Source organism: Miscanthus floridulus, chromosome 2, assembly GCF_019320115.1.
Source record: "Miscanthus floridulus cultivar M001 chromosome 2, ASM1932011v1, whole genome shotgun sequence".
NCBI classification, from domain to species: Eukaryota; Viridiplantae; Streptophyta; class Magnoliopsida; order Poales; family Poaceae; genus Miscanthus; species Miscanthus floridulus.
The window spans coordinates 113,979,442-113,997,371 of record NC_089581.1 but is presented as its reverse complement, the minus strand read 5'-3'; the positions used below and the strand labels follow the sequence as shown (position 1 = coordinate 113,997,371).

The window sequence follows — 17,930 nt, the reverse complement described above, 5'->3', positions numbered from 1 at the left end:
GATGGTCGGCGCCGTGGACAATGTCGGGTAGTGCATGTCCACCAAGACGTAGAGTGCGTGCGCCACGAAATAGCCGATGGCACTAAGCTGGGAGTCGATCGAGGAGGCGCATCGCGCTGGCCTCGAATACATCCATGCCACGGGCTCGCACGACAACATCAAGTCCTTGACCATCCTCCTGCGATAGGTCCACGCGCATTGCTGCGGTCGCGCTCGGGAACCCATGGTGGCGTCAGGATCTGGACCTGCTCGTCGTTTCCATTGGCAGTGGCGAGGCTGACTAGAGGGAGTGGGAATGGGGTGCGGCAAGGGAGCTGAGGGGGCTCGAGCAGGGGGCGTCACGCTAGGGGTGACGGCATGGCCTGGCGAGTCGCGGACAGGGGCGGCGGCTAGCGGTGGTTTTTTTTTGTGGATGAAGAGAGCTCGAGACAGAGGACTGAGATAAAGGAGAAGCTTGACAAGTGGAACGCATATGTCCGATGCACCGTCAGCGTGCCACGTCACCATACAGAGTCAGTTAGGATCCGTTTGAACCTAGATGATACCTGGAGGTAAGTTTATGGACCCAGAAATAACACTTTGATTGTATAGGGACCTAGATGACACTCCATGTCAAGTTCGAGGACCACCCATGTATAGGGACCAGGTGATACCTGGAGCCAAGAGAGACTTTACCCCTATTCTGTAAAGTCTATCTAATGATGTTAACTTTTGGATGAAAGGACAAGTTTGCACATGCATTTTACCCCTATTTTATTTTATATTTGTGTTTTTACCCCTATTTGAGATCAGCATTTTGGCAATTTTGATACCGAATTATACAATTCAATCAGTGCAAAAGTAAACAATTTTAGAGAAAAAAATCAACAACATTTCAGCTAACAATCCATATAAATAGAAATTAATATCACACATATTACATTAATGGCAACAAACAAGATCCATATAATATGCCATTCATATTAGATGCCAACATATATGTCCATATTAGATGCCAACATAAAGGTCCAAATGACATACCAACCACCAACATATAGTTCTAAATGACATGTCAAACAAAAGTAGGAACTAGTAGTGAGTTCACCATGCAACTAGTAGTGAGCCACGTATCAAGCATTGAAACCTAACAAAGTGGCAAGCCTCTTAGAAGTTCCTCCTCTTCCCCTCCTTCCTATTCCCCTTCCCGAAGCACTTGCACTTTATATGAAAAAAGAGCAGAATTATATTAGCAAATTACAAAACACTACCCTAGTTTTTGATATCACTGCCGGTTCAAAATCCCCCTTCACTGCCAGATTTTAAGCCGGTAGTGGCATATCGGCAGTGATGCTCGCTGGCTACTACTGTCGGTACTTCACTCGGCAGTGATAAGGTTTAAAAAAACAAAAATAAGCAATCCATCAAGCATGCTAGCTGGAGCATGCTTGCTGCCGCCGCTGCCGCCGCCATGCTCGCTGGCTACCGTCGCCACTACATCGAGCATTTCATCCAAGAAAAAAATTCATACATCACAAATAAAGGACGGATTCAACACATTAGAAAAACTCATTCACAAATCAATCCATGCATCACAGACGAAGGAGAAGGGTTCAACACATCACAAATCAACCCATCCACAAATCAATTCGTACATCACAGACAAAGGAGCAGGGTTGAACACAAAAAAAACTCATCTACACCGGCGGAGACACAGGAGCACCAGAAAGGGAGATTGCTGAGGAGACACAGTGCGGCTGCCTCCTCCTTCTTCGGCGGGCGAGCGTGGCTGCCTCCTCCTACAATGGGCACGCCCCTCCTCCCCTCCGGTGCGACGGCCCTCTCCCCTCCCTCTCTCCCTCAGGTGATGCAGGCGAGGAGGCCAGATCCGGTGGCGGGGAAGCCGGATCCAATGGCGGGGAAGCCGGATCCGGTGGTGGGCAATGCGGGTGATGTAGGCGAGCGGTGGCAGTGGCCCTCTCCCCATGGCGGCGCTCCTCCCCTTCAACTCCGGCAGCGGCGTGGAGGCCAGATTCGGCCTCCCTACGGCGGCGCTCCTCTCCCTCCAACTCCGGTAGCGGCATGGAGGCCGGATCCGGTGATGTGGAGGTCAGATCCGGCCTCCCCACGGTAGCACGTCACCGCACTGGGTTGGCCTCGTGCCCGCACATCACTGCCGCGGCCTCCATGGGTCCGCACCGCATGCTCGAGCACCTCCGACAGAGATGTCCGAGTGTCCTCCATCTTCACTCGAATGGCGCCGCCGCAGAGGTGATGGGGAAGAGCGGGAGCAGGCATGGGGGCTTGGCGCTGCTCCTCGGGGACAGGTGGAGGAAGAAGCCCCTCTCCGGCGTGGCTCTCCTCTGCGGAGTGGAGGTGAGTGTGGTGTGGAGTTCTAGGGAGGAGGAGATGTGAGGCGTGCGGAGTTCTAGGGAGGAGGAGATGGGAGGCGAGATGGGAGGCGTGCGGAGTTCTAGGGAGGAGGAGATGGGAGGCGTGTGGAGCTGGGAGTTGGGAGGCGTGCGGAGTTAACTGGAGTTGATAAAATTTTCGGGTCTGTAGTATGCATCAGTGCCGGTTTTGGTAATTGAACCGACAGTAAATAGATATCACTATCGGTTTATATTAACAACCGGTAGTGATGTGGTCCTTTAATGTCGGTTTTAGTCCAGACTCAGTTATTTTCTTGTTTTCAAGCTCGGAAGTGTACATCACTGCCGATTCTCACAAATCCGGTAGTGATGATGCCGGCAGTGATGTGTAAATCTGGTGTAGTGAAAATATATAGTAAAGAGAAGCAATGTTGGTATGTCTTACTTTGTCTCATTGTTGGCCTCTCTTGACCCTCTTTCCCTTTCCCTCCCCCATCCTGTACCACTTGCACTACACAAGAACGGATTAAAAGCATGATAATATAGTTAGCAACGCTTAAATTTGCACAAAAAAATATTAATGGACAGAATGCATGGATCACATATATTGTCTCTTTGTTGTCCTCTCCTAAACCCCTTATCGGATTATATGTCTATAGAGTCATTCTCCAAATCACACCACAAAATTATGTATTGTTTAGAACATGCTCAGCAATGAAATCAACTAGCTGCAGAAGCCCAAAGCTATGCGTGTCAACAACCTTGGTTGGTAAAGTTCTACCTTACCACCATGATTTTGGACCAGCATCTCGCAAACTGAAAAACGACTGAACCCAAACAAGTTTTAATTCTTTGTGATTTGGCCTACAAATCACAACAATGAATATACAGGTTAACAAATCTAGACATCGTTGCCATTTCGCATTGCACTGAAGCACCTATCTCATAGAATGCAGATAATACCTAGGCTCTTCCATGGTGGTTGTCGTGGATATCATGGAGCTAGCCGGCTGGTGCACTCTTGGAGACCGTCTACGTCTATTGTGCGCTGCTTGCACGCCCCTTCTACTACTGTCGAGCGCCTCCTGCTGCCGCCACGCGCATTGTTGATGGGGCAGGTAGGGGCTAGGGTGGGGGAGCCGCTGGCCAGGGAGGGTCGCTGGCACCGCCGGCTGATGGACACCGTGGTGGGGCCTAGCCGCTGGCCGCCGCGCACCAGGGTCGGGACTGCACTTGCCGGCACGGCGCCCCTACCACCTTGGTGGTGAGGTCACGGGGGAGGGGGAGGGGCAGGGGCAGAGGCAGGGAAGGAGGAGAGGTGCCGGGACCGACCTCCGGGAGGCGCGCCTCCTTGCAGACATCGGCGATAGGAACCCTAGACACAGCACGTGTACCGCTCGTGACATGCTGCGTGGCCAAGCGAACAGGCATGAGTCTGGGAGAAAAAGATTTGAAGAGTATGGTTGTCTTTTCGCGTGTTTTTCCTTTTTTTTTCTTTTTTTTGCCATTTAATTCACTGAGTCTAAGTAGGGTTACAAAGTAGGGGTAAACTATTTTTCAAAATGACGAGGGCATAATCACCATCGAAGTTTGTAGTAGGGGCAAAACACCAAATTTGCATATTATCCAGCTAAGAAGAAGAAGCGAAGGGAAATACACACTAGCATAACGGGTATATAATGGGGGGCACTGACACGTTTTGTAATGTTTTACCTTTGGCCCTGTTTGGCTTGCTGAAACTTAGATGAAACAGGCTGAAAACACTGTTCTGGCTGAATTGCTGTGAGAGAAAAATACTATTTTGACTGAAAAAACAAGCCGAGCAAACCGATTTCTAGGTAAGCCGAACGGCCAATAAACAAAGGTTACTAGTAGCCATAATCTCGCATCAATTTTCACTTACTAGTATCCCATGTCGGCACACAAGTGGCTACTAAAAGTCTGAAACGCAAAATGACACGGGGTAGGGGTAGGATATGGGTTGCTGGGACCAACCAGCTGAATCATATCCTGGGTACCCTCTGTCAGCATGTAGCGTGCGAGCTACCGAGAACTGTAGCACCAGCCGCCGCTGTGGACACTGGACACATACAAACATACAGCACATCCCGGAAACCTATAGCGAGCCCGTGACCTTATTACCCGCCAAGCCGGCGCCGATCTCATTGCTCAGTGGATCTGAGTCGTACTCTACGGATACATGCAGAGAGAGAGAGGCATGTATATTAGGGCGCTATCGATGCAGAAATAATCAGTTATTAAATAGAGAGAGCAAAAATCGTAGAAATCAGGTTTAAGTTAGAAACCATGTCTACACGAGAATCAAGACATGAAGGGATATGATTGGTAGAGAATGAAGAGAGAATATATGTGATTGGATAAAAAATTATTCTATAAAAACTATGCATTAGGACTATGGTTTTTAAATGTAGTATATATCTAGCATTGGGACTGCCGCACACCGTCTATTTAGGGCCTAGGGATTCCGCTAAACACGGGGCCAGTCTAGTGCTTTATTACCCTAAGATTTCAATCCGAATGCGGATTTGTTTTAGCGATTATCCGTGTACAGCTCGGTAAACATCCAAATTTGCCACCGCTGTCAGTCTGTCACCAAGGTCTCCAGCCATGCCAGCCCACGGGTTGACACACCGGCCGCCGACCATGCCATGGGCCATTTCTGCCCGTGCGCGCATGCATGTGTTATCCAGTCACGGCTTCTTGTCCTACCCGGCCCGTCTCCCGAAGAGCAGCACCGTGCTCTGTTGCTTTCCGCTCCACCTTGTTTTGCTTTGCATTCTCCTTCGCTGAATGCTGATTTTGCCCAAACGTTAGTAGCAGCGAGATCTCCGTATATAAAGCGACCTTCCTTCCACTCGGAGATCCACACTTGCAGCTGTGCCACAGCGGGTGGTGCTTGGCTTGGCGTAGCTTAGCTGCTCGTGACCAATGGCGTCCACCAAGGTGTCACTGTTCCTCGCCCTCAACCTCCTGCTCTTCGCGGCGGCCAACGCCTGCCCTTACTGCCCGGGCAACAATGGCCACGGCAGCGGCGGCCACCATGGCGGCAGCGGGCATGGCGGCGGCGGCAGCGGCGGCTACGGTGGCGGCAGCGGGCCAGGTGAGGGAAGTAGCGGCGGCAGCTGGGGAGGCAATGGCGGCGGGCCGGGTAGTGGCGGCGGAGGGTACGGCCCGATCGCTGGCGGTGGCAGCGGCGGTGGGATAGGCCCGATTGGTGGAGGTGGCGGTGGGATCGGACCCATCGGAGGCGGCAGCGGTGGCGGGTACGGCCCCATCGGTGGAGGTGGCGGCGGTGGCGGCAGTGGCAACGACGGCACGAGCGGGTGGTACGGCCACTGCCCGACGAACGCGCTGAAGCTCGGCGTGTGCGCCAACGTGTTGGACCTGATCAAGGCGAAGGCCGGCGTGCCGGTGAACGAGGAGTGCTGCCCGCTGCTGAACGGGCTCGTGGAGCTGGACGCTGCCGTGTGCCTCTGCACGGCCATCAAGGCCAACGTGCTGGGGCTCAACCTCAACATCCCCATCAACCTCAGCCTCGTCCTCAACTTCTGCGGCAAGGGCGTCCCCACGGGCTTCAAGTGCGCGTAACCACGCACGCATGCATCATGTGTACGTGCGCACGTAGTATCCTGCATGCATGCGGGATTGCCGGATTAGTGGTAATCTTGTCATTGTTTGGTTGTCAATGCATTGTTAGTTTCGTTTCTGCTAGCATTAAGGTGTCAGTGTAGTATGTAGTCCAAGTTCAACTTTGGGTTACCTGTACTTTTCCATTTCATAATTGAAATCATATTTCAGATTTGAGTTAAAAGGTAATCGATCGACCTGGCTGCTCATCTCCTTCTCTACCTAATGTTTTTTTTCACTAGTGTACAGTATCTAGTGGACGGGTACACGTGCATACATCAAGTTTTGCATTGTTCGATTGTTAACATGAAGGAGCAATGTACCGGTAGTACTTCTCTAAAAACCAGCACGTATCATAAATCATATTCAGTGTATACCGTAAAAGAACAAAGGAATTATAAAATGCCCCTCACCTTAATCCATCCTACTCACCTCTAATCTTCTCCAATGAATGTGTTTTGAATTTTGCATCTAATGTAGATTGAGTGACACACGCGTAATGGTTAGACCCAACCACTAACAAGGATACAAATCGGCAGACACGTGTGTCTACATATTGTAAACCATCACGCTCCCCCCTCTCTGTTTTTTAATTTCTCACCAAAAAATCACACCCATCCACATACCCATGACGTTCCCTGTGCTAGCCACCCCTAACGTATGTCCCGCTCCCGTCAAACACAACCATGGATCCTGACGCAATGATGATCTCCTTACGCCTCAACAACTCTGGTTCCCTCCCACCGCCTTCCTCCCCTACACCTCCCCCCTCCCGCCTCACACCGAGTTGGCCATATCACAGCCTCATGGGCGTATCTGGGCAACGGTGGCATTTTGTGCTGGCGGCATCGCTGGCTTAGCCACTATGGTGGACCGGGCCAAGGTCTGGAGAATGGCGCATCGTCGTTGCCTAACCCTAAACTTAGGGTTAGGCCTCGTGTGCCTTTGTCCACCACGGATGATAATTAAGGCAGTGTTGGATCAGTCATCGTGGCCAATCCTTATCGTCGTCTCCACTGACAAAACCTCACTCACGTCGCATCTACGAGTCAGTCATGCTCGGGGTGGCCCATGTTGGCTGTGTTGTTTTGTTGTTGTTATATATCTGGTAATATGGATAAATCCTTCTAGCAATTGCTTATGATTGGTTCAAGCATTTGAGGAGATGTTCGTCATAAACTGATGCTTTCTAATTGTTGGCCAAATGGGTTAAGGATGGACATAGCGGTGGGATGAGGATGACTTCGAGGAGGTTTGAGTTCAGTCTGATGATCTTATCTAATGAAGTTTGAGCTTTATGATAGTCTATGCTTTATCTCTTCATGACTCTCTGCCAGTCAAAAATTATATATATTTTTCCTTTAGTTGAAAAATCTCTAGCCTTTAGAATGCTTCCAAATCGGAAAACAAATCATGGATTTTAAGTACGGGTTTAAAATGTTCATACCTCAAACCAAGTATAAGCAAAACAAACCCTTTGTTAGACTGCATAAATTTAGTATAGAAATAATGAATTCCTGCTAATGATTTCTATATGATACTATTTAGTATTCTTGAAATTCCTTTGCTATCTACTTTTGAGCTACACATATTTGTCGTGAGAAGGGCTACATATAAGATCTATCGCATGCGCATGCAAGTAGATTGGGCAGGATGGGCAGCTTGTCAACTCATGTTAACTTCTCTTTAGTATATGCAAAAGAGGATGGATAGTACAAGTTATCTTGCACATAGACTAGAGGCTCCTCTTTAGCAGGTAACATTGTTAATTGTCTCACAGTAAAGATGACACAATTGTTGTAAAAAAAAAGATGACACAGTTTCATTTGGCCCTAATGCTTTATATAGTTTCCTTCAACATAAGGTGAATTATAGATATAGCTTATTATAATTATGTGTTTTCTTATATACTACTAGCACATATAAACCATTACAAACATGTCATGCATTTGACATATATATTCCATTACAAACATGTTATTTGATAAAGACTTGCACCAGGTCTAAAATCTCATTTTGTTCCTTGGCTGGAATCACGTTCAAATGTTCAAATAAACCCTAGTTTACCTTTCATTGATCCTTGGTCATATGTGCTCCTCCACTATTCATGGTATTTGTGCAAAAAATCATTTACATTCCTCGGAAAGCACTTTGGAACACAAAACTTTTTAGAGAGGCGGCAAGACCTTTGCCGATGATTTTATCAGACGAGGTAAGAAAAAACAAAGATAAGAATACAGCTTGGTCGGGGCCTCTAGGACCCCTCCCACCACAACTCCGCAACCCACCATCAAGCCGCCACTAGAGGGTAGGAACAACCGAAAAACAAAACCCCAAAAAACAACCGCAGGCTCGACCACGAAAGCAAAAACCAAAAGGTCTACTGAAGAAACAAACTAAAAGCTCAGGGCTATCCGTCCATATGTGTCAGTCTTGTCGCCATCTGGTATTGTTGTATGCCATAAAGCATTGCGACTTGTCTTGGTTACAGCGACTTTTGTTGGAAGGTTGTCCTATTTCGTTCTTTCCGGATGTTCCACTAAAAATAGATCATAGTCCCATCCATCTTTTTCCTTTGCCCTCTGTCGAATTTGAGATGACATTTCCACCAGTAGTCATGTAGTGACCCACTCATTGGCACCGTATCTACTATTGACAAACCAAACCATTGTTTTTATTAGGATCCACACCTCCTTGGCGAAAGGGCAGTCTTTGCAAAGATGCGCCGGTGTCTTCGGATCGACGTCGCACAACTTACAGATCGGATCATTTTGCCAATTTCGTTTGCTTAAGTTGTTTGCGGTAAGAATCTTCTCGTGCAGCAATGTCCATGCGAAAAAACGGCCGCGGCTTTCCAAATTGGAACACAGAACTGTGTGGAGTTAGATTCAAGGCGCGTTTGGACGTCAGAATCGGTTCCATTTCTGGCTAGAAACACTAGAATCACATCCAAACAGTTGCAACGTCGCGAAACGAATCTGAAACGTTTCACGTTTTCTATAGCCGAACTCGAAACGGCACGTCACTGGTTTCACAGTGATTCATGCTGCCAGCTTACACACGTGACCTCATGTTTCACCGCTTGTTTCTTCCGCACCATGCAGCTAGCATGCACCACACATGTTACTTGTCATTGCTTACGAGAGAGTCTCCAGGAGTCCAGTGGGACCGGATTAGATTACAAGCAAAATTACATGCATTATTATGCTTATATGGTTCTAATAAAAGGCTATATTTCCCTTAGTTATAATAGACTTTTTAAAAAACAAACCATGCCAAGGGCACTTTGGTCTATTCCACCATATTCTCTTCCTTTTAGAATCTAAATCTAGATAGATAGCCAAACGGGTTCGAACAAATAATTCTGCTCTCAGAGAACCATTTCTTGTGAGAATCTAAATCTGAAATGTTTGTTCTCGTGAATCTGGAGTTGTACCAAATGAGCCCTAAGACCCTATAGCTATGGTGTTGCTTGACTATAGAAGTGAGTACTTTTATACTAATTGATGGTCTTTACAATGTCTTCTCCTTTCTTGCGGATGCATAGTATACTAAAAGAAAGAAAGAAAAAAACTATGGTGCTAAAGAGTCTCATCTTTTCATCATCTAATGCTAATATGCTATCCTACCTTTTGTTACACAGACAGCACCATCATCATATATCTAACCGAGCAGTGGCAGATAAGGAGCCACGACAGAGGGAAGGAAGTCGAGGGAGTCGGCACGGCACCAGATGGCCCAGCATCCCCGCCATCCCGACATATCTCCGGGGCTGGGTCTCAAATCCTCGTTCGGAGGCTCGCGTTTGTTGGGTAGTAGCGACTTGCGACTTTGCGAGTGCTGCAGGCCTGCAGACCAACGGAAGGCATTGCACCTGATTCCAGATTAACGAATGTGTTTTGCGTAGAAAACGTTCGCTCCGAGCGAACGGAGACCGGCCACGTACAGTTCACTGCAACATGCCTACACAATCTACCGTGCAACATGCCTATAATCTATTCTTTTCTCTTTTCACTTTGCTACAATTAGACCCAGAAAAGGGCCGGATGTGTGTGTATATGCTTTTTACAGAGTCGTATTAGTTTTATATATGTAAGTTCTATATATAAATTTGTTGTATTAGCTTATGTACATAATTTGGAAGTATAAATTCTACAAAATTATAGAAAGAATTGTATTGAATAAGTTATGATATGATATAAGTTTTGTTCGGTAAAACAATATTATATATAAAACTATAAGTATAACTTGGTAGCTTTCTAAAAATAAAAAATTGCGAAAGTGAATATTATTAAAAAATTATAGCGTGGACGATAAAATACCATTTGTTATATTAACTTTTGTATGTAAGTTTGCATCATAATACTAGTTCCTGTACATAATTGGCAGATAATTTGTGCTATATTAACTTATGTGTATCACTAAGTATTATATAAAAATCTATCTTCCGATAAAAAACATAAAGCTGAAATTTTTTTACAAGTTTGTCTATAAAATCTATTATTACACCTAAAAAGAGCCAAAGGGTTTCGTGCACAGGTAATTGGTGTGAGCGCTCCTTCAATCGCTTGCCCACGCTACGGTGTCTGTCATCCAATCGTCTGCGCATGCAAAACAAAGACCGGATTGGAATATGCATCTGCGCCTTGGACCCCAACTCGATTACGACCTGCGCCAGCTGGAATTAAATATGCGTGGATTAAAAAGTTGGAAACATGTGCAGGAAAATATGAACCGCATCAGATGAGAAGGAAACTAACTATAATAAATTTAGAAAGGAATCGTACTTGCTTCCTCGCCTTAGCCTCCGTTTTTTATAGAAGAATTGGTGTACGATCTAATTCGGTTATTATTTACACCAAAATTTGGAAGAAGAGTCACTGGGACTCGAAAAATTTCAAGATTATGTCATCAAGGAATCAATTGCGTGCAGATCGGAACCAGTTGATTCGAATGCAAAACTGGAATCGACTTTCTTCAGATAGCACCAGCGGATAACGACGAATGCTATGATCGGCGTCAGGATGAGACATGTTGGACTCTATAAAAAGAAAAAGATTAGAGTCCAAGTTATCTTAAATTAGGAATGTTTTCTTTAGGGTTAAAAATTATGATGAGTCGTGCTTAGACAGGAGTCATGCGCAGGTCCTGGGTATAAATATCAAACCCCGGCTATTGTAAAGGACACAATCAATCAAATACCAGTTATTTACTTTTTTCGGCTCTGGCCACCCCTTAGGAGTAGGAGTAGAGTAGATTTCGGCAAGTTTTTCAGCAAGTACAGCTACATCGATCCGGTCGACCTCCATTGCTTGTCTGTAAGTACCGTCATGGCTTATACCTTTGTTCGTACGGCTGCATCGATCCGGTCGACCTCCACTGCGACTCTGGTATAAGTTAGTTATCGACTCTTATCTACTTCAAGTACGGTTACATCGATCCGATCGACCTCCACTGCTCGAACCAAATTAAGGTCAAGTTATCGGCTCTATCTAAGGGTGGCGTTCCTTCGGATAGATTCATTAAGTTACTGATATTACTTATTGCTTCTATTATTTATTTAATTATAGCAATATCACTTCGCCCGATTAAGATTGATCTAGATCGGCCTTATATTTTTTTAACCCATCGTTTGTTAATATAAACTGATCTAATCTGCACTTTAAACGATGAGTTATGTTTTATCGGCTGTTTTACATCAATCTTGATCATGCATAGCGTGCGGTTAAGGCATGTTTGATCTTGAGTAGATCTATTGGCTAGCGAAACTGTTCCATGGCCTGTTATCACGGTCTGTGTGATTCTACCTCACACCCCACTGTTAGTACCGTGGAGTGTGGATCGTTATTTGGTAGAGCTATTCCTGAGAGGGCATGACCTTAACTATGCGCTATGCCTGAATTGGTTGTTTTAGCCGATATCAAGCGCTTTCACGAACAGTTCGCATCATGAGATCTTTGAAGTAGGGATAGATTGAAAGGTGTGTTAGCCCCATGATCTTATTATTGTATTACAACCTGCATGATTCTGCCTCATGCCCCACTGATATTAGTAATAAGTTAGGGTCATCGAGTCTATTATTGTTTCTACGGCCTGTATGATTCTGTCTCATGCCCCACTAGTTATAGCGATAGATGAGATCTAACATGTTCATTAGATTTATTTCTATTAAATGGTTGAATGTTGATGAACTATTTCTTTTATAAAGGAGTTCGGTTGCTTGCAGTCATTGGCTTAGCATGAATTAATTATTGTTGACATCTTATTGCCATTGACTAATATTTGTCCAAAGAATGATATTCATCCTGAACGATAGCCAATTCTTCTTACACAACCCCATGAACTTTAACCAATTTATTTTTATGGATAGGCTGGAATCGACTATTTAGTCAATCTCCTTTCATATCGGCTCTCAGAGCCGCACATTTGGGACTGTTTGGCAACACCGGTATGTTCCGTCCTTAATTACTGATAAACTTTCTCTCATTGTCAATTGCAGGGTCAAATTAACTGGCACGTCTCGGGAGGAGTGCGCAGGATCGACCATCCCTGCGCGAAAGCTAGGCGGATCTCCAGCTCCATCGAGCGGACCCTTCCGGCTTGCTCGTGTGCCCTCGGCACGGGACAAAATTATGTGTCAACAGTTATCTAGTGGGGGGTGTATCATCCGACCATAATTGCATTGTGGCACTTGATCTTGACGTTGCACACGATGTGGACGACTAATCCCAAAACAACGCGGCTCTGTTCCCGAGGTGACCTTTTCATTTGGTTTTTCATTCATATTCATGCATAGGAACTTAGCTTTGAAAGAGGATGAGCGGTAAAATGGATTATATAGCATTCCTCTCTTTTCTTGCATTTCTGGATTTCCTATCCTAGTTTAGCTCATGGTGGTTCCCCTTGATCCCAGTCTAGTAGGAATTGTTTTCAACTAAGGAGGTTGATTGAGTAGGAAGTTGGAAATGATCTGAGTGGCAGTAATCTTTTTGATCTAATCACAAAATGTCAATATCGAATTATTGAAAACAATTGAGAGGAAAGAGATAAGCACATTCTATTTATCCATCTAATGGAAATGGCGAGGCCATGCTGGCCGATTGTGGTTCCCGAGGCACCGCCCAAACACTTCTCGTCATTTCACATTGAAATCCCTATTTTTCTTGAATACGCATGAGCACTGTGTATCATTGTATTAAGGAGAATGAAGAGTTTATCATTCAAATCCCTATCATCCAGATATATACATATCAACATTGATCTATCCAAAATCTACCATATTCTTCTGAAGAACCTATCACACTCATTGTGGATCCTACACTCCTCGCTGCAGAACATAGCCCACTCCTCCCAACCTTACCATCCTGCGTGGTTGCCACAGCCTCCGCCTCCACACTAATGTCTATCCTGGCAACGCACTGGCTTGGCCAGGGGAGGTAGGGGACTACACTCACCCAGCGTCGGCCACACCACCAAGTCCTGCAACACCCTCATGGCCTGTTGAAGGCGTTGTGTACATTTCTTGTTATTCCATGTCACATTCGCTGTCGGACCCACTTCATCACCTTTGACCTTCCTCAACAACCGCCGGACAATGTTGTCGTTGCTGGCATTGCTATTGGACCTATGGAGCACAAGGGATAGAACAAATATAGCAACATCATGGCCAGCCGTGGTGGAGCGCTCAAGCATGTCGAGCTGTGGCATGAGCGTGCCATGGTCTTCCACGAAGATGGCGCACATCCCAACATAGAAGCAGGCCTCTAGGTTACCGATGCTAGCAAACCTAGTGATGAGCTTGGTACGGTACTCATGGTCATAGAACCACTTCTAGGTCCCATGCTGCATCCCATGCGGCAGCACCAGCCACAGTGGTATGCTCCGTCCCACTATGGCATTGCCACACATCGTGCGCATCTGTGAACATGTTGCCCATAGGCTACCAAGATCTTCCACAGGATCCACTGCAGCCGCAGCGACGCAGCTAGCAATCTCAATAGCCACCTCCATAGCGAGCTTCTTTATGGAATGAGGACACGCGTTGTGGCAGCAAAAGACGAATCCTTGGGTCAGGGAGCGACGCCACGGCAGAGCGAAGCACTAGGGAGGGGATTCGGAGCAGATCAAGGTGAGTTCCAAAAAACCCTCTTGGGATTTTATGAGCGCTCCATTCTTGAAGGTTTCACGGCGCGGGGATGTCGAACGTCTCGGGGAAGTCAATCGTCATCCTCCAAACCGTGTTAAACATTACATGATGATCTGTTATATACATCATAACAAGTTATAAGTTTTTCCATTGTAAAACATTTTGGGTGGAAGTTTCAAATAAACTCTATGTCCGTAATGTTAAAGAAATCCTCGCTGAGCCCACCAGGAGGTTTCCACACACAAGTGTCAGCTCCACATGTTCCTGACACCTGCAACAGGGTAGAACAAACCCTGAGTACTCAATTGTACCCCGCAAGGCTTACCCGTCAGGAGGAATAAAAAGGCTCCAAGGATATGCAAGGCTATCTGGCTTATGGGTTTATTGCATCTATAGAAAGCATTATGAAGCATGCATCCTTATATTCAATATCATTAGCAGTCATCATTAGTCCATTAACTAACCATTCTATGTAAGCACATGTGCTACTTTCAAGCAGGTGATAAGCAATCAGAACCATTTTACCATCTTTCATATTTCAGTTCTTACTATGGTGCTAGATCGTAGCCAAGTCATATCATATCACATGGCGATTTGTGAACCAATGTATCCCAGCTGGCTACCCTAAAACACACACCCCGCTTGTACCCCTGGCACAAGTAGGACCAACCCACCACTCTCCTATCAAGGGGTCTAGGTCCCCATCCAAACCTAGACTCCAAGCCCCCACACCTAAGTCTTGGACTCAGTGTGATGCTTAGACCTCCACCATCCCCACCTCCAATCAATCGGTCCAGGAAGAGCCGGAACCCATGACAAGAGAGCAATGAGCCTTCCCGCCCCCATAAGCAAGTATGTGCTCAGAATAATAAGTATATGACCTGACTAGAATCCAATGCAACGGATGGTCCTCAATCGACATAGGCAGGACAAATGCAACCAGAGCCTCGCTCGGTTACCTAACCAAGTCCAAATCCAAATCCAAAGTATGGTCCCACCCGGTCTCCAATTATTATCCATATATATTCCATGTGATAGTAACATGATAATAGTAACAGTAATATATTTCTTATCTCTCACGAGTGATAGGCAATCACTCAACTTCTACCAGATCCTATAGCATAGCAATCTACACGATCCTGACATACTAGTAGGACTTATAGGATAAGGATATATATATATACATATATGCTAGTGGTTTTCATTCAACTCCTTAAAACTTAATGCACAAGCATAAGATAAAGTGCAGAATAATAAGGGTTATGCATCGGGGCTTACCTGGGTAAGATATAACCAAGTTAGCTTTCATCTTGGTGGCATGATCATCAAGTCACCATCTTTTCCGCTACTTCGGTCATCTCCATGATCCATCGTTGTTCCTATTATGATATACGTGGATGCAACGCAGAGACACAATTAACGGGTAACTGCAACTCTATAATACGATTATGCTCCATGAGCTAACGAGCTAGCTTAATGACTAACGTAGTAGTCTATGTATCCATGTCGCCATGTAAGGCTTGTATCCAGAAAATGTTTTCGTTCTACAAACCCCCAATTATTTTTGACATTTGATTGATTAAATATATATTTTCGTACTAGGGCTCATTTAGTTACCTTAACAAACTAATTCCTCTGGAGCTACAAAAATTACAGTGAGCACCTAATAATGTGAGGAATTTATTGTGAAAGTTTTAGAGACAACACTATCACCAATTTATCACAACAATTCTGACAAGTTTATCTTTTGACAATATTAAGTATCTCAATTTAATTATATAACTCCTAAAAATATTATAAAACTATGTGTGGCAGAATCTCCTAAATTATAGGGCCCACATGCACCTATCACTGTCCGACGACCTTTGACATCTGTGCATATGTTTCTGGTAACTTAAGAAGACTGTCGGGTGTCCTCGGGGAACCCCGAATCATCCATGATTTCTGAGCAGGATCACATTACAGAGTCATTGCAGTATTACAACATTTATTCAAATATCTACACCAGAGTAAAAACAGCAGAAGTCTTACAATAACATAATTTTTAAAACAGTAGTTTCAAACCTCACAACTAAGTTCGATGATTATTACAAAATGAAATAGTGGAGTGGCATTATAATATAATACAAAACACACAATAAAACTACCCTGCCCAAAGGCCACACATTTACTTCTCATCATCATCACAAGGAACAACCGTCATGCAGCATGATCCAAAATAGATCTGCTCATGAGGTTCACCTGCAACAAGGGTCAATGAACCCTAAGTACAAAAGTACTCAACAAGACTTAACCGAAATAAGAACTGATAAACTCAGGAATGCAGGCTCAGGGATTCAAGATATGGCTTTAGCAATAATCAAAGTTATTTTGCGTAAAAGCTCTTTAATAAAAATTCTTTAATTTGACATTTATAACTTCATAAAATCATATATAAAGCTGACATGATCCGTATGGAGATCATGAAACTTCATATCCAACACTTTCTCAACCAGCCTCAAGTTCTAGTTATTAATACTATGATGATGAATAGTGAGTTGAGTCTCCATAACCGAGGAGCAACAACGATTCGAACCGATTAAGACCCAGCTGGGAATTCCAAACCACACGACATATGTAGGTCCTCGACCTACATATACCAACCTGCACTCAGATCCTCTAAAACAAGAATGGGTCCACGCCACCCGAGAATACAGTACTCCACCAATCCAGCCCATGGCCACGTGGGTACACACTACTCTCGCCATCTCTCCACTCCCAGTGCGCGAGTAGCCATTCTCATAATAGAATAGCCAAGTGAAGGCTTACCGGAGTATGTGGTTAGTACTACAAAGTCTCACCTCATGCAATTCAACAACGGTATGGACCTTAATCGACACAGACGGAAAGGACCCGCTCACAAGACCTCCATGTCTTATGGCTCACACACACCGAGTCCGCCTGGTCTAGATTTATTACTCCACATTCTCATATCACATGATAACATAAGTAACCAAAGTTCCATTTAAAACTTGCAGGTGGCAGGTAATCACCCGACTTTCATCATTCTAAGCATAGCTAAGCAGAACTAGGCATATACAAATTTAAAACTGGTAATATGGTAAATATGAAATAACAAGGTTGGTAATGTACCAATTTGGTTTGTACTGGACTCCTAATCACTTAATGTAGTAAAAAGAAGCAAAAGAAAAATCAATTTGTAAAATACAAGGTAGGGTTGTATGCATCCGGGGCTTGCCTTCGTTGACAGAAAAGTCCGGTTCCTACGACGTTTCACAAGTATTCGATCCGACCTCAACAGACGGATTAACCTCCTCCGCAACTTGATTAACTACTATGTGTTAACCTTCATTCACTAAACATAGTAACAGTGCCATGTTTAACATGATGCGGAGTACGAAACATGATGCTCGATGATGGATGCAAAAATTAACAATTTGAATACAACTTTCCTTCGCGGTACAGTTACAAGTCAAACTAACCAAATCTTTTTTCGTACTACTTACATCAAGTGCCAAGGATCATTACCAACTAATGACCCAAGGACATCACTCAATCAAAAATGCAAACAAAACTTAAATCACTAAAGGTTACTATTTGCTTTTATGAACGAATTAATTAATTAAGAATTATGAAATAAATCAACTTGTTCCAATTGACCTCAAAATTTTTGTAAATGTTCATTACATGATAAATAAGAGACAAAACAAATTTCATAATTTTTGGACAATTAAATAAGCCTAGAAAAATTATGGAAATCCATTTATTAATAAATTGAGCAATTTTTA

General features: G+C 44.7%; 1 protein-coding gene across 1 annotated transcript; it reads left to right on the top strand.

Annotated features, from left to right (window-relative positions):
- Nucleotides 1-5,223: 5,223 nt before the first annotated feature.
- Nucleotides 5,224-6,193, top strand: LOC136539394 (putative glycine-rich cell wall structural protein 1). Its single transcript, XM_066531353.1, has one exon. The coding sequence runs from the start codon at nt 5,298-5,300 to the stop codon at nt 5,955-5,957; it is 660 nt and encodes a 219-aa protein (XP_066387450.1). The 5' UTR covers nt 5,224-5,297; the 3' UTR covers nt 5,958-6,193.
- Nucleotides 6,194-17,930: the final 11,737 nt, after the last annotated feature.

Excerpts from the sequence above, each read along its gene's own strand:
- LOC136539394 (XM_066531353.1), top strand. The coding sequence starts at position 5,298 with ATGGCGTCCACCAAGGTGTCACTGTTCCTCGCCCTCAACCTCCTGCTC.